At 40.1% G+C, this 20861-nt stretch overlaps 2 protein-coding genes across 3 annotated transcripts in view; one reads left to right on the plus strand and one right to left on the minus strand.

The window, feature by feature from the left end:
• LOC123985539 (rho guanine nucleotide exchange factor 26-like) overlaps positions 1-8118 on the plus strand; it is a 33716-nt gene extending 25598 nt beyond the window's left edge. Inside the window, exons 13-15 of the mRNA XM_046073133.1 lie at positions 5674-5744; positions 5941-6045; positions 6387-8118. Of these exons, the coding sequence (XP_045929089.1) occupies positions 5674-5744; positions 5941-6045; positions 6387-6529 (319 nt within the window). The 3' untranslated portion in view covers positions 6530-8118. The remainder of the gene's footprint in view (positions 1-5673; positions 5745-5940; positions 6046-6386) is intronic.
• The window catches only part of dhx36 (DEAH (Asp-Glu-Ala-His) box polypeptide 36), a 31446-nt gene continuing 17989 nt past the window's right edge, over positions 7405-20861 (minus strand). Inside the window, exons 13-27 of one of the 2 annotated variants that reach the window (XR_006828701.1) lie at positions 17249-17336; positions 16225-16280; positions 16039-16103; positions 15340-15483; positions 14847-14964; positions 13699-13797; positions 12741-12914; positions 12500-12586; positions 12338-12421; positions 12091-12190; positions 11849-11939; positions 10435-10555; positions 8907-9059; positions 8522-8828; positions 7405-7855 (exon numbers count right to left, since the gene is read on the minus strand). Coding sequence is in view for 1 of the 2 variants with exons in the window: in XM_046073132.1 (XP_045929088.1) it covers positions 8595-8828; positions 8907-9059; positions 10435-10555; positions 11849-11939; positions 12091-12190; positions 12338-12421; positions 12500-12586; positions 12741-12914; positions 13699-13797; positions 14847-14964; positions 15340-15483; positions 16039-16103; positions 16225-16280; positions 17249-17336 (1614 nt within the window). In the remaining variant the exon portion in view is untranslated. Of the gene's footprint in view, positions 7856-7919; positions 8829-8906; positions 9060-10434; positions 10556-11848; positions 11940-12090; positions 12191-12337; positions 12422-12499; positions 12587-12740; positions 12915-13698; positions 13798-14846; positions 14965-15339; positions 15484-16038; positions 16104-16224; positions 16281-17248; positions 17337-20861 lie in introns of those variants that run through there. The other variant, XM_046073132.1, reaches the window with a different exon arrangement.

The raw sequence follows: 20861 nt of genomic DNA on the forward strand, positions 1-20861 counted from the left end.
TTATTTTATTTTTTTTTCTCCATCTGGTTAGTCTCGTTCTTTTTTCAATAGGTGAATTGATGTTTAGTCAATAAAATGCCAGAAAAGTTTGAAAAACAACTAGTTTTTCAGAGCTATAGGTGTCAAATTTAGACTACTTGTCCAAAACTCATAAATATTCAATTTGCAATTAATTAAATTAGAGAAAAGCGTGAGAAGTGGAACTATAAAATGTTTTTATCATTTTTGCTTTATAAATGACCAACAATTAATGGATTATCAAAATAACTTATCACTCTACTAATCGATTAATTGACTAATCATTTCATGTGGAGAGGTTAAGTAGTGGTGTTACAACTTTAAAAATGTGTATACTATACCCTGTGTTGCTTTGTGAAATATTATTACTAAAGAAGACCAGGTGATTTATTCAATTAAACTTTATTGTCATTGTACTTGCTAACAATGAAGCATAGTTTTGTCATTTCAAGATAATAAAAAATGTAGAAAAAATGCAAATAAATGCAGAATTATTTAAGAGGCAAGATAATTACCTTAAATAGGTACATACTTTACATTACAGCTTAGTAATAACATGGGAAAAGTGGGGTAATAGGTTGCTAATAAATATGTTATTAAGTAATATGTAATTTCCAAAGGAATATTATTTTAATATTTTGGTAACAATATAGTAACCTGCTAACAGTAAAATGGTTATATCAGTTCAGTATTTTGATTTTAAAAAATGGTAATATGGTGACATTAATGAGGTAATAACCTGATAATAATGAGGTAATATAGGTTACTATATATAGTTATTATAGGCTAATATCAGCATAATACCTTCAAAATCACATGAAAATACTTGGAAGTCAAAATTGGTAATTACTATATTATACACATATATAACATACGGGACCCTATGTTCCAAACATTCCATTTTGTTTCAGGGTTATAGTGTACAATTTATGTGATTTGCCTTCTTCTCTGGAAACGCCTGTGGTAGTTTCTATGTAATAACCACGAATCAGGGCTGCACAATGCTAAACTGTTTTTGTTAAATTTCTCACTACGTTCAACTAAACACATTTGCTACTGTTGATGCTTTGTACATATTTTACGAACTTCAAAGGAATGCCTTTTATGAACATTTATTATTATGTGGATATTCACCATGGTTTACCTTACATAACATGAATGGATGATTTGTATACAAATAAACAGCAAACTCACCTCAACCTGAAAAGAACTAAATGAAAATATGTGCCTGTTGATTTGTGGTTTAATCTTAGACCATCTACAGGCAGTAGACTGACCTTTGACCGCAGCAGTGACATAATACGTCAGGAATTCAGACAGACAGCTGGATTGGAGATGGTACAAGGAAGCCAGTGTGGCTGGTCTTGGACAGTCTATCTGGCATCGTTTGTAATTCTCTTCTTTTCTGTCTGTGTCCTCTTCCTTTTCTCTGTATCCTTTTGTTTGGTGTGCACATGCCAGCGAGCCTACCCTATGACCCTGATGTTGTGTCCTGTCCAGAGTCAGTGAATAGTGCTTCTCTATTAGTGGAACAGAGCAGCTACAGAAGGTTGCAGCAAAACAGTTCTGTTAGTCAGACACGCAGCTATAACACAAAGCAGCACCGATTACGCAACTGCCCCAAACCGGAGGAGTGAATCTGTACTTCAGTTACACTCACACATTGTTTTTTATTTAATTTTTTACTGTCTCTGCTTTTCGTTTATGTCATTGTTTGTGATTTTCTCACTAAGTCTGGTTTCGTTTATGATAACAACAAACTTGCTGATGGGAATTGTTCCTTCTGCCTGGGATTTTCCCTGGCTGGTCAGCCCCTGGCAGAGAGATGTCATGTTTTTGTCGGAGGAGTAGGAATTGTACCCGAATACCATTCAAACCTGTGGTTTAGTAGAAACAAGGGAGGGACTTGGTTGAGAGTAAACAAACTGATAGGATTAAGGAGAAAGGATTAGAGATGAAAATGAAAGGAGAATACAGTGGTCTGCTGGTGATTTTAAGTTGGCAGAGGAAGGAAGGTTACAAAGAGGCTGTTATCGCTTTTTATCTGTGTGTGTGAAAGAGGTTTTATGTTGCAGCAGCAAGGCCTCTGTTCTTTTCAGAGGTGACACAGGAACCTCTGACAATAGATTTATGATTCTTGGCATTCCATTCTTCTACACGTTGGGATGAATGGTTAAAGGCAAAGGCAGCTTTACTACCGTGAATAGACTGATCCGGCACAGGCTAGTAATCATCTATAGGGGACGATGGCAAGCACCTGCAGTTCATGCATATGCAGTAATCACATGCCTGCATGTAAACACACTCATAGTCATAGTTTAAGGCTGTTTTTTCTTTTTTTTACCTGAACTTTTGATATGTGCCTCACATTCCACAGATAACCATTAAGAGCCTCTGAAACACAAGTGGTTGCCTGTTGCACGTTATGTTGAATATGTGTACATTCATAGCTTTGATAAAGTATTTCACCTGTTTAAGCATGAGAAAGCAACCTGTCATGTCGGTGTGTTGTGCATGTGCACATGTGTGTGTCCAGCTGTCAAACGCAACAACTAACAGCTGCCTTTCCCACAGAGCGGCTTGGATGTTAGAAGAACTTGCGCATTGAGTACAGAGAAGCAATATTATTGGTCTTATGCAAGTTTGTTCTCATGGAATGTCCAGTATAGTTTCCAGACCTTTGGTATGTATAGGAGGCAGGGATGACTGAAGAAATTACAGAGGAAAGTGAATCCCCAAACTGATTGGTGACTGTCACTCTATCACCCAACATGTTAGAATACAACTTCCTGACTGGCTTTAAATAAGATAATTTAATTGGTACTGTGCGTGTTTCAGTAATGAAATTAAATTCCATTTTTACATCTTTTCCCTTTTTTATCATGTTGATGCTTTGCCATTCCTGGACTATTATAAGCTTAAAATGTACATAAAGATTGGCTGCACCTACTCGTCAACAGCTAATGTGGATATGATGGTGCCTGACAACAATGTTTTCTTTTTGTTTTAAACACGCTAGTGGTATGGTTCTACACTCAGCTGTTCTTAGTTTGGTGCTAATTAGCAAATGTTAGAAGATTAACATGCTAAAGTAAGACTGAGCAAGGTAAACAGTTAGCATTTTTATTATTAGCATGCTTTAGTAAGCATTTAGTTAGATTCCTCAGTACAGCCTTACAGAGCTGCTAGTATGCAGTAGCCTAAGTAGTAAGTCTTGTTTTCTTTTATTTGGATATAAACATGCGTTGCTACATTATTGTTGAATGCAAGGGCTCGCAAAAGGAACAACTTGTAAACAGGTAGGGAATAAGACAGCAAAAATTAAAGTTGAGTTAACCTCCCAAGTCAGTAGAGCAGGAAAGCTTGATGCAAACACCACATATGAATGAGAAAAAATAAACAAAAAAATTATTGACGTCACTGTACTGGTGAGTGTTATTTACCACCTATAGGCCTACTATTGGCCCCAGGAAATGTTTAAAAAGGCAGTGGTGCCATTGAACATATTGAAAGGTATCAAAGAGTGGTGCAGGGCTCTCAAGTTTTGTCAAAGATTTGGAGTGAGATAACTTGTTAGAGGAGGAGCCACTCAATTATTTGCAGCAGAAGGACCCAATGCCCAATGAACAGCAGTGCTGTACACATAGGCCTACAGTAGATGGCAGAACCTACACATGTATGCCAAGCTGTGTGCCAAGCTTATGAATGGTGTTTTGTGTTGTAATTGTTTGTTGCACATTTAAATGCCTTGATGACAGGGGTAGCGGGCTCCCACTTAAAGCACTATGGCTCAAGGCCAGCCATTTTCACCATCGTGATGGATGATAGCTTTCCGTCCAGAGCCAAAATATAGAAAAATATCTCTAGTCCTTTCCTTAGTTTCAGGTAGCCAAAGCTAAGCCCAGTGGTGGGTACTACTATCTAACAATATAATATATAATGGTCATACGGGACATTTTTCTTTCTGTTTTGAGTTGGCCATACTTTTGTCTTTAATTGCCTACTTCTACGTTTTCCTGATTATAGCCAACTTACATACTTTTACTTAACTTTTTCAATGCAGTACTTGCAGAGCATTTTTACAGTGACATATTGGTACTTTTATTTTTTTTAAAGGATCTGAATAGGCCTAAGTTACTTTGCTCGCCACTGGATTAAAAAGCCTAAGCTGCAGGTTGCAAAGAGGTTGGAGAGTTTTTGACTGCATCCATAATAATTTATAATGCATTTGACTGTACTCCCCAACATCAGCCGCTCTCACTATCTTTGATCACAGACAAGTGATTTTGTCCAGCAATCGTAAAATCAAAATGCTAAAAAAAAAAAATACAGTTACCGCATTCATTGGGTCTTCTGACTTCCACTCCGTGTTTGCATGCCATGGTGCATGCGCATCCATGTTGCCTGGTAACGAACCACGAACCAGCCAAGTTTACCCGGAAACAACACATTTTAATTTCTGATCAGCTAAATGGATCCGGCATTTAGTAGGCTACAGAGATGGCTATGAACTCGGCACAGAAATGATCGTCCATTAATTAACAACTTTGAGGATGTTATCTCTTAACTAACTTCTCAGCATGAGAAATACAAGGTGTGAGAGTGTGAACTGGCTGAAATGCGTGTGTCTCAAGGTGAATGCGTGAGACTCGAAAGCCCTGGAGGTGACTGGTCTGATAGGTGTCGATTGGAGTTGATAACGATGCATTTTACAGTCTCAAAGTTCACTCTTTGTCATAATATTGCATTGTCGGTGCACATTGAGGGTCTATAAATTGATGATTGTATTCAAAGTAATGGTTATAAAGGTTTAGATGGTGATTTCATACAGTCCAATTAGTAGCTAGAGATGACATGACCTCATATTTTACAGCTTATGTGTCCTGAAAAGTACCTAACAGCATGTGTACAATGGGAACACAATAATGAGGTCTGGCTCAAGGGATTTGTCTGTTCGAGTTTCCTTTTGAGGCCCTTGTGAAGAGTGTCCCCACAAATTCTGTCTGTGCATGTCGTACCCACCTACATGATGTAGGCAAACGGTGCTGAGTCACAGAGGGCCTCAGTAACCCCATTTGGTTCATTTCCTAAACCTCCTCTTGCTCCCCCTCTCTCGCTCTTTTCAAAAGCCTCGTCTCCATTCAGTAGAAGACGAGAGCAGATGAAAGTTTCTCGGAATCTGACCTGCACCACTCCACCCATTTTTTTTTTTCAATGAAAACACACGAGAGAAAGCAAAAGCAGGTCTTTCCCATCCTGAGATCAGCCTTTGTGTTTGTTCTCTCCCACTGAAAACACACCTCTGTTCTCACATTGACAGAGGAGAAGGACAGAAAGGAGGGAGGGAAGGCAAAACTTCCTGGGCAATTAAGTTATCCATTTGCCTCAGTAGCCTATTGCTGTTGTTTGGTTTAAATGGATTCTCACTTTGTAGCTGCTTATGTTGTCCAAACAGCTGTGACATAGCGGGTGCTAATACAAAATCAAAAGAATTAAACTCCCTTAATTGAAGATTTAACAATTTAGGGTTTGAGCAACTGACAAAGCACTGTCATGTTTTGGGAGTTGAGAAGTTGATAAAAGTCTCATATTCAGAACTCCATTCAGTGCCAGAACAGTTTAATAAATTGTCCATGTGCTGTCATGTGCTTTTAGGAATGAGCGTGCTCGATGGATCAGTGCTCTGGGTCAGAATGTCAACAACAACAAGAGTCAGGACAGAACCAGTAAGTTCCCACACACAGTTATTTACGTTGACACCCCTCCTTTTAGCCTGTTGCACCACCATGTGGTCATCTGATGAAACTTTTTTTTTTTTTTCCTCAGATTGTTTGCAAGGCAACTGGCTTCTTAATTCACATCTTCATATGCAGCCAGTGTGCAGCTTATCTGAAGTTATTTATTTGAGTTGTGTTGTTTTAGATGTCATGCAGATGGAGGTGATCAGAACTTACACAGCCAAGCAGCCAGATGAGCTGTCCCTGCAGGTAGCTGACGTGGTGCTGGTCTCGCAGACTGTAGACGACGGTATGTTAGCTCTCAGTGCCTCTCTTGCCTTCATAGGCTCCATTTTGTTCTCCAGCTCTTTCTGTTGCTGCACTCACCTTCTTTAGTATTCCTCTCAGTGACCTGTTTTAACTGCGTTCTTTCATCGTGCACTTTTGTACGCTCTCCTTTTCAATACGCATCACGTCTCCCGTAATGGGCCTTATACTTGTTTGAAGATGTGGTTTGAAAATCAACACAAATACAGAGGCCAAAGGCTTTCATGTTAAAGTGCAGACAGCATTGAACATCAGAAGCAGTGATAGCACAAAGAAAAAAAACATGCTTTGGTTTTCATGTATCAATACAATTTCTCCTCTTAGGCTGGTATGAAGGGGAGCGACTGCGCGACGGAGAAAGGGGATGGTTCCTTGCGGAGTGTGCCCAACCAATCACGTGCCAGGCCACCATTGAGCGCAACATGCAGAGGATGGACCGCCTACAGGGGTTGGAGACTAATGTGTGAGCAGGACGAGCTAGCCGCTCAACCCACAGAGGGCTTTTCTCAGCTGTTAAGAGACCTTTTGACAGACCATGACCTGCCTTTTTAAGCAGTGTACCCAGACAAATGACTTCAGTAACAGCATCAGTGGCCTGCCTTCAAGGACCAGTGTGGGAGCAGTGTGGCAGCTGAACTTTTTACACAGGGATAAAGATGAAGCCATAGTTCAGCTCAGCGTCCACTAAATAGTTCCAAAGCAAAAGACTGTTCAGAACAACCACGATGAAAGAACAGAGATCGGTCCGTGTGTGGGTGGCATGGCTCAACGGTGGGACCTGTCGCATTCATTAATTCCCCGGTCGGTTAGAAAACTTCACACCCATTGCCAGAGCCACTGCTTTCAACACCCTGCTACATAACCGTTGGTGTGAAATTTGTAAATTGTGGTGTTGTTTTTTTTAAAACATATTGAGTATAAGTGATGTGCAATGTAATAACTGACACTACAGTACCGCTATAGGAGGTAAAGTGAAAATGACAACAGCTTGATATGTACTCTGTTAATGACGCTCAGGCCATGAGATTAGGAGTATTGCCAGTAATCATACAACTATGAAGATGCTGATTGTTAAAGTAATAAGGCAAGAGGGTGGGATTGGCAGCTTCTTTACCGTGTGTGGGTTAGTGTAGAACTCCGATGAATGTTCCAGTAGCATCTGATGGAAACTATTACAAGAAAATACAAAGTATGTTAAGGTGCAAAAGACAACAATAATGCTACTTGTCTGAAGCCCATGGCACTTTGTGTAAAGTCATAATTAATTGGATAATAAGAATTACAGTCACCTGGGAGGTATAATCTTAGATGTCATCTATTGGCTAAGCAGAAGGGGCAAGTGTCCGTTCTCTACTTTGCTGTTTATCATCAGTTAATGTCAACTCCATGAATCAGAAATTTGTGTCAATCACTCAATGATTTGGACATCCTGAAATATCGCACACACTTGATGCCAGCCAGAGGTGGATATATAAATACCCCCCCTTTAGGATTTATATATGTGAGGTTACAGAGGCAAGCTGAGATTAATTTGTGTGTGCTGATGCTGAGACCAGAAGAGAAGAGCAGCCCTGCTTTTAATGTGATTGTCCTGTGTGAGTCATATTTTTAGTGTTGCCATGACCAGCCAAAGGAAATGAATGGCTTGGACAGAGTGTGGCGATAACATCATCTATCAAGCCAACTGTCCTGGCTCCAGCCCAAATGACGACCACAACTGTTGAGCTACACGAAGAAAGGTATGACAGTAGTGGAGCAGAGCACCCAGCAGGAGAGACCCGAGTATCCAGAATCTGAAAAAAGCAGATGAAGCTTTGCATTTGCACTCAGGGAAAATAATCTATGCAATACCACACGTCCAAGCATGAACTGATCTTTATTTCAATCACTTCCTGCACTTCCTGTAACTATTGTAAATCATCGATGTACATGTAAATATGTAAAACAGCCTGAACTGTAACATGTATGTTTTCCAAAAATACAGATTTATATTGCAGAAACTTGGTTATTCAACCTTATATTTTAATCAGCCACTATAAATAAAAGCTTAATTGCTTGGGGCCTGTCATGTATTCTCAATGATCAAATATGACATCTCTTTTCCCTAGGGACCTCTGCTAGATAGACCAAATAAAATTACTCCACTTTTATTCATGTAACATTTGGAATTTCAGTGAGCTAGACGTTTCATGCTACATCCTTTTATTGCACAGTCCATTACGTGACATTGCTCAAACAAGAGCAAGATGTATCCAAACCAGTAATGTGCAAACTAAACTAAACAGCGACGGAGTTTATTTGAACATGGATTGGTCCTTGCAAAATAATGATCGAATAGGCAAAAAAAAAAAATCATTCATTCAAGTGTATAACATTTTCCAGGGCTCTTGGGTCCTGGGTTTGTCCTTCAGGAGCACTATCAAGGAGGCCAGCTGGTTATCGTAAATACCCCAACTAACCTCTGTGTCCAAGGATTCAGAGTCAGAAGTCAGAGGCTCTTCTTTTCATTGCCAGCAAAAAACCTGGCCATTTCTAATCATCGTCGTCGTCTTCGTCATCATTGAAGTACATGTGTCGTCCTCTTGGGGCAGACTCCCATGTTCTGCCATAGCCCTTAGTGCTGCCTGTAGGCTTCTCCTGGGTGGTGATGAGGTCTATGATGGCTGTGATGACAGCACAGTCTTTAGACTGACGGTTTTGCCAGTCCACAGGAGCAGGGTTACGAATTTTCTCCTCCAGCAGAGAATCCAACTCTTTCTTTAAACTCTGCAGAAAAGAGAAGTTAGTAAAAAATTATAATCTCATCATGACTGTGCTTTATTGATGAGTGTGTCCCTAATTTACCTTGACAAGGTGAGCGATGCGTGCTGGGGATCTGAAGACGATCCACTGGTCCACTGCGATAGTCTCCTGGTCTTCGTCTTTCTGGATTGTGATGTCTCCTCCAAAGAACAGCAGTGAGAACGGGGACACCTCGGTGCAATCGTACAGGAAGATCTGAGGACACACACAGAGAGATGTCGCTAACGCACAACGACAGGACTATTACAACAAATACGCTCACACACACAGTGACAGGGAGCGGCATCATTATGACACAACGTGCCCAGCAGCTATTCTGTGGTGTGGGCTGAAAGCGTCCCATTAGTGAGGAGAGGCTGTGCGAGTTTGAAATGTGTTTCAGTCCCTTCCGTGTTGAAAATGTCATCTTGCCCTGTCTGTGAATCTAACAAATGTGTTGCAGTCTTTCCCATCCTTGCGCTAAACTGACAGCTGCTTATGTAGAGTAGTTTAACTATTGTATATATTTCTCACAAATGGCTGAATATTGCAGACAGAAAATGGAAGCAATCCTCTACTGATCTGTGTGCACACTCACTCACTCAAAACTGCTTACATCTATGGTCAAAGACTACATAAGCAGCAGTCTGAGGTCACACAAAACCTATTTCATCTTTGAAGGTAACAGATGGAAGTGGTGAAATTCAGTGTCAGAGAAAGTTAGAGGAAGGTGGAGGGAGTGGGTAGGGGACGAGGACAAAAAGAAGCAAGGAGATCGCATGGAAAACTGCATTCGCCCCATGAATGTGTAATGTAATGGACCACCAGGGGCAAGTGCGTCAGAGAGATAAAGTTTAACGTCATCCCTCACTTTATTTCCCTTTTTTCCTTTCTTCTACGGCCCAGGTCTTCTGCTTCCTTCTCTCTCTCAGTAAACAAATGGCCTTGACAATCTCCCACTCAGTATACCTTACTTTTATAATCGACACACATAGCAGTGTGCACAAAACCACTTACACAGTACACACACTAAAAAAACATTTATCAGTGGCAATAATGTTGGTGAAATCTAGCACAACACTTTTCTTCATAAAGACGAAGGCAGCAAAGTAAGAGGCATGGGCAGTAATCAAAGAGGACATGAAAGGTGTTTTTCTGCAGAATGGTAACATTCACAAAGAGAGACAGCACAAACAACAAAGACATATGGAAGGGAGGGGAAAATGGGAGTGTGAACAGGGACAAAAAAGGAAAAAGAGAAAATGATGGAAAGAGGGAGAGACGAGAGGGCGGCAGTCAGGGAGCCTTACTGACTGTTTTGCGCCCCCCCCCCCCCCCTACATTGTGTATGCAAGCTTTGAAGCACAAGAGCCTTTGAGAGATAGTTGAAAGGCCGCGTTTTAATCAAATATTCATTCAGTGTAAAGCTGGCGTGGCACCATGGCCAACCTTTAGCCACTGGTCCTTCTTTCCACTTGTGTACTAAATCAAAAGGATACGGCAACACACACTCAAATGTAGACACACAACATTCATGCAGCGGTGGTGAAACACAGCAAAATGCGTTCCCCATGTCCCCTCGCCTACTCACGCTGCTTGTTCTCATCTTGAGGTGGTAGATGAGCCATGTATAGTTGAACTCTGTCTCTTCAGCATTGACAGATTTTGGGTGGATACACACCTTTCCGTCAGCCTGGGTGTACACTTTAACCCTGAGAAAGATAAGATGTTAGAGAGTGTGTGTGTGTGTGTGTGTGTGTGTGTGTGTGTGTGTGTGTGTGTGTGTGTGTGTGTGAGAAAGGGGGGTGTTAGGGTTAGTTTTAATGGCAAGAGTGACATCCCTAACACTTGGTAATAAAGAAATGTAATGTATTTATCAACATGGTCTCTCATAACTGACAAAAGAACACAAGAAGAAGCATTTATCATAGCTGCAGGTGTAAAAAAAAAAAAAAGTCATTTTGTTAGCAGACAAAAAAGAAAATCTGAAACATTTCAGATTTATAAAAAGGTGACTAAGAATTGTTGAAACTGTTGAAATTAAAGCTAAAAATTGTACAGAGAATTCCACTAATAACAGCAATCTTACTGTATTGTATGATTTTAGTCTAAATATTTCACATCTACACGTGCTTACTATGAGTGTGTGTTTGTATGCACATGTTGACTGCTAAATTCCTCATCACCAGAAAACATTTTGTTAAAATGAATCAGACAGTAATTCTAGAAACAACCTACCAGGTGTTTTTGGCTTGTAAATACAATGCACAACGAATGCCTCTTGCCATTCAGGCACGGAGGGTACCAAAGAGAAATTGTGAGGCAGACTGCAAATCATCTCCAACATGAAAGTAACACTGGGTTCCAAGCTCTTGCGTCGCAGCCAGACAAAACCGACTGCTTGACTGCAGGGAACAAGCTGCTTGTACCAGACAGCAGTCTGATTTAGCAGCAAAACAAACAAAAGTGCTTCATCGAGCAACGGATTCATTAAATACTGCAAAGCTGTCGTGTGAAACATATCAAAACTTGCAGCCTGCTTAGCATCACAACTGTAGAAAATAAGTTATGCAGAGGAAACGACCCTGGCAATTTCACTGTGCAACTGGGTCTAAAGCGGTCACTGAGACCAACAAATGAAAGTGGCAGCCCTACTCTGAGAGTGTCCGTCTCCCTGTTGTGTGCGTCTCTCTTGCACACAGGTCACACCCGCTGCGCATGACAGCTGCCTGAAGGCAAATGTATCATGACTGGATTGATCTTCAGGAGCAAAAGCGCCTCTGTTTTTGGCAATTTTCCTAACGTGGTGTCAGCACAGCCTGAGGTAATTGTCACAGGACATTTACAGAGCATTATACCTGAGAGGTCTGATGAGCTATTGCAGTGTGAAGGCCATTTTTCTGTCTAAAGATCAATAAGAATGGTTGCGTGCTTCTCCATTGTGTGCTGTGCAGTCCTTTCCAGTCTGTCTTTGTTCATCTCACTCTTTGATTTAGCAGACTCACCCTGGCCTCTTTTTGCTATGAGATGGTCTGATCATGGCCACCTTTGGGTACAGACCAGCTACAATCACCGCCTTGATTAACTTCTCATTGTCTGAGGAAGGAAGTGAGTTAGAGAAAGAACCAGTTAGCTCTGCTACATTTACACATTGCACAAAATATTGTGTTACTGCTCCACAGCATGATTTTAAGATTCATATAACATTTTCTGATAGCTGGAAATCAACCAAAAACTCCTTAGTTACCCGAGTTGACGTTAGATTTGGGGTCTTTGGGGTCCCTGCTGCTGACAAAGCCTGCATGCATTAGATGCTCAGCAAACTGACCCTTCATGTTGTGCAGCATCTGAACGATAAAAGGACAAATTACTTCTAAAAAGGCTACATGTCCTAATCTGCCCAGACAGAAGTCAACTTAAAAATGTAATCACGGCCTACCCCTGATTTTATCAGTGTCAAGCTCAGCACAGCATTCACAATCAGTCTGGCTCACCTGGAGTGTATTGGCAGACAAGAAGTTGTCCCAGCAGTACTCCCTCTCATACCTGGCACCTCGCTGTTTTGCTTCTTCCCAGCCCTGGCCAATCAATGAATGATAAGTTACTTCACACAGCAGACAGAGATGAAGAAAATCGACAGACAGGGGCTGTTTTACCTGGAAGGCATTGACAATAGTGAGGTGGTCACTCTTGGAGTTTCTAGAAAGGACCTTTCTTCTCATGTCTGCCATCTTCTCTTTACCCTGAGGAAATACAGCCGCATAAAAGAAAACTGATTTAAGACCTACTTTGAAATGAAAAAAAAAAAGCCGAAAGGTAGAATGCAGCAATGTGGTGAAGTGTGCGTGTGTGTCGCTGCCAACATAAGCTTTTATGTCTGTGAACTCAGTGCCCTACCAGGGGTATGAAGAAGGGGTCTTTGAAGCTGAGTGAAGCAGCAATGGTGAGTACTGGGTCGAGGCAGCCCAGCAGAGCCCCAAAAAGGATGAGTTTGCCAATGTGAGGCTCCACAGGCAGACGAGCCAGGTGGACACCCAGAGCGGTCAGATTCTCGGCACGGTCCAGGGCGTTCTAACACACATCATGCACACATTTAGAAACATCCATAAAAAGCCTTTATTAACATTAAGGTTACAGGCTGCCCTTGCTTTTAATCATGTAGACATTTTAATTACTGTCAGAATCAAATACTGCTTCCAATATTGATTTTCACTGTGATTTAACCTTGTTAGCATGAAATATTTCTCATGTTTTATGTTCTTGTAATAAGTACTGTATTCTCTGTTGGTCCTCAATTTTCTTTTCCAGACAGGAGACCTTGAAACCACATGTTCAGGTTAAAAAAAGATCTCTCTTCCTAAAATGCTACTGGTTCCCAAATGGCTATTGCACTGTTGTTGCTGGTACTATAGATTTTAACAGCTAATTAAAGCTTACACAATTAGTCAATTAATTACCTGGGTGATTGGCAAAAAATTAATACTTAGCTATTTTGATAATCAATGAATCGCTTCAGTCATCTTTTTAGGCAAAATGATCAAACATTCCCAAGTTCCAGCTTTGCACATTTGCTATGTATCTTATGTCTTATGCTGTGTCTTATGTGATACTGAATTGAACATTTTTAGAGTGTTGACTGGACAAAACAAGCTATTTGAGGACATTAACTTCCATTACAAAATTGTAAGGGGCATTTTTTTAAACAATTCTACATTTTACGGAGCAAATGATAAATTAAAATAATATTCTGTTTAGTCAGTAGCGAAACAAATTGTTTGTTGCAACCCTGAAGTTATTGTTGTTCCTGTTTTAATCTATCTTTATTTATTTTTTTATGATGTTAGCTCTTTCTTACCAGGTCTATGAGGTTCTTGATGGCCAGGTTAACGGCCTTTTCAGAGGGAGGGTCCAGGGCCTTCTCCAGGAAATGAGCTATAAACCCAAGCTTCAGTATCTAGGCAGCACACATCACATTACACATTTATCAGCAAAAGTAAATTATTTTTACATAAAATTCCACTTCTTTATGGCAAACACTGAACTGTGTGCAATACATAGATATAGTCAGGTCTATTGCAATAAGCCTTGTGTGTATCTTTCGATATATGGCTGTTTACAAGATATATGTGACAAAACCAACACTGCGTAGACACACACACACACACACACACACACACACACACGCTTCTCTAAGTGCTTACACTGAGCACATAATTAATGTGATGATAAAAGCTGATTCTATGAATATCCACATTCTCAAAACGACATTTCTAAATACACCAAACATATACTTTTGACAAAATGAAGGGTAAGGAAGTTCTATGTCTGACTAAGAGGGCAGCGTTAGAGTGTTTGTGCGTTATTAGAGTGCCTGCTCTGCTGGGTTAGCATGTTGTCAGTGTTTCTCTCACTTTAAGGACAGCCTGATGCATTAGTCCGCCTCTCACCCACTAGCTCCAAAAAAAAAAAAACACATTACACACATATCTCCATCTGAACTAGTGGAAGACACACACTTAAACGCACATCCAATAAAGCCACTAGTGAGAACAATAATTGCAAACACTAGATCTGAATGAACTTTGGCTTAATGTTCCATTAGCATGGGTTGAAATATGTCTGAGTGGAGTATGACGATTTAAAAAGAGAAAGCAAAAAATAGGAGTGGGAAAAATAGTAAGCAACCAAAGAAGAAAGTGACTGTTCATGTCAGAGAACAAGGCCCAGGAGAGGCGCGATTATGTTGCCGGCAACATACACAACAAGAGAGAAAGAGACGGGAGAGCAAGGGACATGAGTCAGCCCAGATTTTTCACGCTTGCTTCAGATTAGGCAGGAAAGGCTGTAAATACAACGCCAAAGACCAAAAGCAGCAGCAGTGCCCCCCTCCCACACTCACAAAACTCATTCACAGCAATCTTGTCCTCATCTCAACTCCCAAGTCAGCACCCATTTGTCTCTCTCTGTCAAGTCTGTCTCCCTCTTTCTCTGCACATACACAACCTTGATCTGCAGGCAGAGCTCCTCCAGTGGTGTCCTCATGATTTCAGGTAATTGATAGGCATCCAGCAGGCTGGCCCTGAGACCGTTGTACAGATGATAGCACTTCCCTGGACGCACTCTGGACATATGCACAGGAGAAGAGAGAGGGGCGGGGGGGTTATGTGTAATGTCAGTCCTGTGACTAGAGCTTAATCTAAAAATCAGTGAGATGAAACTGCTCTCGGCAAGCATCTCCTGCTAATTGGGCCTTGCTCCACTTTGATGTCAGAGCTAGCTAACAGAACAGACGTCTCGAGTCACAGACTGGAAACAACCTGGGAGTGACTTCGCTTTGACTTTCTCAGTGTTTACAGATGGGAAGGCAGGAAGGAGTGGGCTGCTGGGGAAGACTGACAGAGAGCTGAGATGATAAATAGAAGGAAAAATAATCCTCCCAGATTAGCACTAACGTACACCATGCCCTCATTGTAGAAATATCCACAAACACACACACCTGCCGGCACGTCCTTTCCTCTGTTTGGCATTGGCCAGGCTAACCCACTCTGCTGTCATAGTGCTGATGTTGTTGTTGGTGTCAAAGTTGGTCTCCTTAATCTTGCCTCCATCTATCACATAAACAACATCATCTATGGTGATGCTGCGAGAAAGTGGTGGAGAGAGAAAAAAAAAGAGGAAGAGACAGAAATTAAAGAGGCTGGAATAAATAAAAAACAAATCATACAGACGAAACACTTCAAAGCACTCTGTCAAGAATCCTTAGCTAAGACTCACACACACAATCATTGAGAATTAAAAATAACATTTACCCCTTTGGTATGTTTAGAGTCTATATTTAGCAAAGTGATGTGAGGCGAGTGCAGGCAGATTCTTAATTTGCTCAGTTTGTGTGCGCACGAGGCTCTGTGAATGCATTAACAAATTGCCTGTCAGAGGCTCAGTGTGTTCCCTCCAAGCCAATATGATGGTATTTATAATCAATCCAAGAAATGTATGCTAATTAGCCCTAAATCTGCTGTTTGTATTAATGACCTACTGCAGCACACTACACACAAACACATACTGATTAGACAACTGATTAGGACTATTTTTCTTTTCTTACTTTTTCCCAAACTTACCAGAAAGTTAACAGCTAAAAATACAGTTTCAAAAGGAGTAAGTGCAAATGCTGGACAACCCATTCAAATACACACACCTGGTCTCAGCTATATTGGTAGCAATCACAATCTTTCTAACTCCAGGAGGAGGCCTTTTGAACACCTAAGAAGAGCGAGAGAGAGAGAGAGAGAGAGAAAGATGAGATTGGACTTTTCTGTAGGGCAAAATCAGCAGAGACAGACAGTCAGAGAGACGGCCAAAGAGAGAAACTGAAAGTGCTGACCTGCGTCTGATTAACGGTAGGCATGAGGGAGTGCAAAGGGATGATAACGAACCGGTCTGAAACACAACAAGGACACAAAAGAAAAACTCAAACAAAGCACCATTTGCAAACATAAGATACTACAGCTAGTGCTTGAGGCTGCATGATAATGTCTGGAAAGTCAACCTTTGATCTCCGGGTAAATATCGAGAATGCAATAATTCATCAGCATTATTTATTCATCCTTGGCCAGAAATCTTATTATATTGTTATTCAATATGGACAGAACACAGACTTCACTTTGACACAGCACTTAATGAAAGGCCAGAAGGGACCTCAAACCAAATACTTAATCATTTCTGAACAATCCAATACGATTAAAGATCCCCTCCATCTTGTTTAATGATATATAAAAATACTGCTCGCAATAATAATTTCTCTTTGATATGTTTTTCCACAAACAAAAATCTAAAAAGCTAATCTACTACTATTAAGTACATACACTGTATAACAATCAATTTAATAAAAAAAAAAAAAAAATTATTCATTTAAAAAGTTTAACTACTAAATACAAGATGTATTCTACTTCACTGAAAAGTCCATTCTCAGCATTTTGTAAGTTCATCTGTAGAACATGTTCTTGATTTATCAATTAATTGCTAAGATGATAAAATGTCACAATGGTGGAATTGCCCATCAGAATTTTCTAAAACCCAATGAATTTTCCATCAGAATTGAGTTACAAACTTCTTGCAATGCAACAAAATCAAGCTTATACATATACATGTTAAAACTCAGGTTTAAGTTGAGCACAGAGAAACTTTCTCCACTCAGCAGCTGAATGTGAAAAATGCCTTCTAGTGTTGAACTCTGCGCACACATCAATCTGCACAGTGAAGGCAGTAAGCCATATTTCTGAGTGGAGGAGGACTTTAAAATCACAAAAACAGCACAACCCGAAGTGAATGTGTGGTATGTTAACCTGCAAGTCACTGTTATGCACTTCCATGTAACTCATCCTCTCTGTGTGTCGCCGTGTGCATACCTGATCGGAACATCTGCTGAGCCATGAGCAGGTCATTGAGACTGCTGATGTTGTCCCAGCCAGGCAGGAAGACCAAGATTGCTCCTTCCTGTCAGACAAAGACATGACACAACACTTAGCTGCTGAAAGTCACATAAACCAGCAGGGCTTCAGAAGAAAAAAAAAAAAACACAACAAGAAACAAGCTGCCAAAAGAAACAAACAGCCATTAGCCGGAGGAGCCTCAGCCACAACTGAGCCAAGCAAGCAGGGTGCCTGTGTCCTTGGAGTAGCTGAGCTGAGGCAGATAGAGACGACTTGCCCTGAGCTTCCGACCTCCACATTCAGCCCGCACGATATGCCCTGACACTGCCTGCCAACATCATTATGACAACAACATCTTTCAATTACAGCACAGCCTCTGCTTCACATTTATACAAAGACAGACTTGATTCTCTCAAAGCAGTAAAAAAAAAAAAGACAAAGAAACCCAATTAGTCACCTGGAAAATACAGAGACACACAAATGCAAGCTGAGAAAACATCAGCAGGATAACAGATGATGGTGGCTAATGGAGTTGGTGGTATCCCAGTCTGAGCATATCAGCTGTCAGACAGTGGCTTTTAATGGCTGACCACTTAACGTACAGTGTGTGTAAGCCACAGAAAGCGACAATGGTAAAATAAAATAAAGAAACATTTAATGACTAATGAAGAGCAAAGAATAGGATGGAGATAATAATACAATGAATCGAACTAGACTGCTAAACAGAATATTTTAAAAAGATGTTTACAGGTTTCAATGGATGCTTTTAGAGTGGTCATATTCTTCTCATTTTCAGGTTCATAATTTTATTTAGGGGTTATACCAGAATAGGTTCAAAACCACCATATTTTTGTCATACTGCACATTGTTGCAGTATCTCTTTTCACCCTGTGTCTTGGCCGCTCCGTTTTAGCTACAGTGTGAAGCATCTCACTTCAATTTGATCTTTGTTTGGAGTTGCACATGCGCAGTACCTTGTAAAGGCTACTAAGCCAAACAGAAGCTGAGTAAGGCGGGTCCTAATAAGCCCATAACCATGGCTTTGATTCAGCTGTACATGGTTCCGAACCAGCTTGTGTGTGATAAGTTATTAATTTGTAACAAATTCATCTTTTGTAAGTAACATTTTAACTGTGCACTGTCACTACAAAACGGTAACAACTTCATGTCCATTGACTGCCTAATGTTCGGTAGGGCAGTTCGGCGTGTTTCTCCACTGGTGTTTTTGACAGGGTGCCTGACTAGCTGCTAGGCGAGCATTATGATGCGGGTTACAAAGTGACGCAAATAGGTTACGGAAGTAACGGCTGCACTTCGATTACACTACTACTTCTCACTTTGCACACCTATTACATGCACAAAAAGAGATATAGAACACAATAAAGGAAAGGGGAAAAAGCATAATATGACCTCTTTTATATTCAACTACCATAACGGGCATCCACATTATCAGATATACAGAACAGATTTACAAATGCAAATTATTATCAAAGCATCATTGTTTGTCTTAACACAAGCAGCCAATAACTTTAAATAAAATACTAGAGGTTGACTGATTTGGGTTGAGAGCAGGGAGGCCGATGGCCAACAGTGTTTCCCATACATTGAATTATTTGTGGCGACACACCACAATGTCAACGCTGACCACCACATATTGATTTTCATTTTTTTTCCCTACTAGGCCTATTTAAAATTGTATTTGACTGCAGAGCTGCACACAGCTCATATATATTCTCTCTCTCTCCCTCTCTCTCTCTCTCTCTCGGCATGAATGTAACAACAACATTGCCAAAGCGTCATACATACAACATAAGAACAATCAGCCCCATACATTTCATTAAACAAGTAATTAAAGCGTAAAGTAATCAAAGCGTATGTGTGTTTGTGTTAAAAAAAAAAAAAAAAAAAAAGAAAGAAAAAAATTAAAATTAAAATAAAATAAATAAATAAAACAGTAAGCGTGTGTGTTTGTGTGCGTGTTAAAAAAATAAAAATATATTAAAAATAAAATAAATAAACAAAACAGTAAGCGTGTGTTTTTGTGTGTGTTAAAAAATAAAATTATATTAAAAATAAAATAAATAAATAAAATAGTAAGCGTGTGTATTTGTGTGTGTTTATTAAAAAATAAAAATATATTAAAAATATATATATTTGTCGAGGTTAGCATGCTGAACATAGCTGGTAATTACTGCATTATTCTCTACAGTATAACAATATATATTGAACGCTAGTAAGTAATGCTTAGTGTTAGCATTTGGAAAATATGATAGTGGTGACTGAGGAAATTTAGAGCTTCAAACTAACTTTTTCCACCACCTTCCCAAAACGAGGGGAGTGCTAACATCATTCCACAGCAGCCACACTGACATGGCTGCCTGCAGCTGTTTCTGCAGACATTTTTTGTAGATTGTGATTGCAGGTGTCAGCCAATGCAGATTATCTCAAAATATTAGATATCGACCAGATTAATCAGTGCATCACTATAAAATGTTGTCTAAAATTATAAGAGTTTTCTCATTTCGTGATTTAGGGCAGGGTCTATCTGATCAAGATCAGGATTCTGATGCCAATGCTGGCAGTTTTTAATAGTCAATGCTACAAAGATATTTCAGTACTCAAAATGTAGTGAGGTTTGATGCCAGGCTCTAGAATTATTAACTCATATAATGAAAGTAAAAAAACAAAAGCAACAGGGTATCTTGAAAGGTGTTAAGAAATATGAGCCTAACCTTTGACACAAATATGAAGGCTGCAATTTATGACATACATGTGCAGATCAGATTGTACAAATGTTTCCAGAGCAGCATCTAAGAAGAATGTTGTATGCACCATGCTGAAAGGGTCAGAGATAGATAAAAAGGCAAATGTGTCTTTGATGATTTTTTTAAAGGCATATATATCAACTACAGACTAAAAATTATTTAAAAAGCTCTAAACTTTGGAAACCTGAGCAAAATCCAACTGTAATGTAATGCTATTTTACAAAATCAAAGACCTAAATTTAGGATAATATTATGCTGGTATAATATAACCCACTCTTTAAAAATAACTGTTGAACTCATTGTTCATTTACTGAGAGGAATGAATGGGAGATGAAGAACAGCCATAAAAAGTAGCTTCTGGGCCTTGAGCATCCCTGCTTTTAATTAAAGCTAATTATTATTACCAGTGCTCAACCACTGGCACCCACATGGGACTGTATATGTGTGTTAATGTTTGTGCATGTGTATGCAGAAGAGAGAGGAGGCGGCGAGAGATGCATGCAGTGTGCCTACTTAGAGCATGACAGAAATGCATATTCACACACACATGCAATAAAGAAAGAGGCTACCATTAATTCCAACTAAAAATGAAGTAACAGTACAGTAAGCTTTTTTGGCCTACGATTTAGCACGCACACACACCAAACCACCCACACACACACAGTTACACCCAGCAGGTGTTCATTAATGCCTGCATGTCAGCCCCCTAGGTGTCTAATCACAGACCCCTGCAACATAATTAACCAATCATCACAGTTGAAAGCCTGGCAGACAGCCCGTATCCTCAGTTCAGAATGCCGTCACGGCAAATCAGCCAGTTCCCT

The sequence above is a fragment of the Micropterus dolomieu genome, linkage group LG17, assembly GCF_021292245.1.
Source record: "Micropterus dolomieu isolate WLL.071019.BEF.003 ecotype Adirondacks linkage group LG17, ASM2129224v1, whole genome shotgun sequence".
Lineage (NCBI taxonomy): Eukaryota > Metazoa > Chordata > Actinopteri > Centrarchiformes > Centrarchidae > Micropterus > Micropterus dolomieu.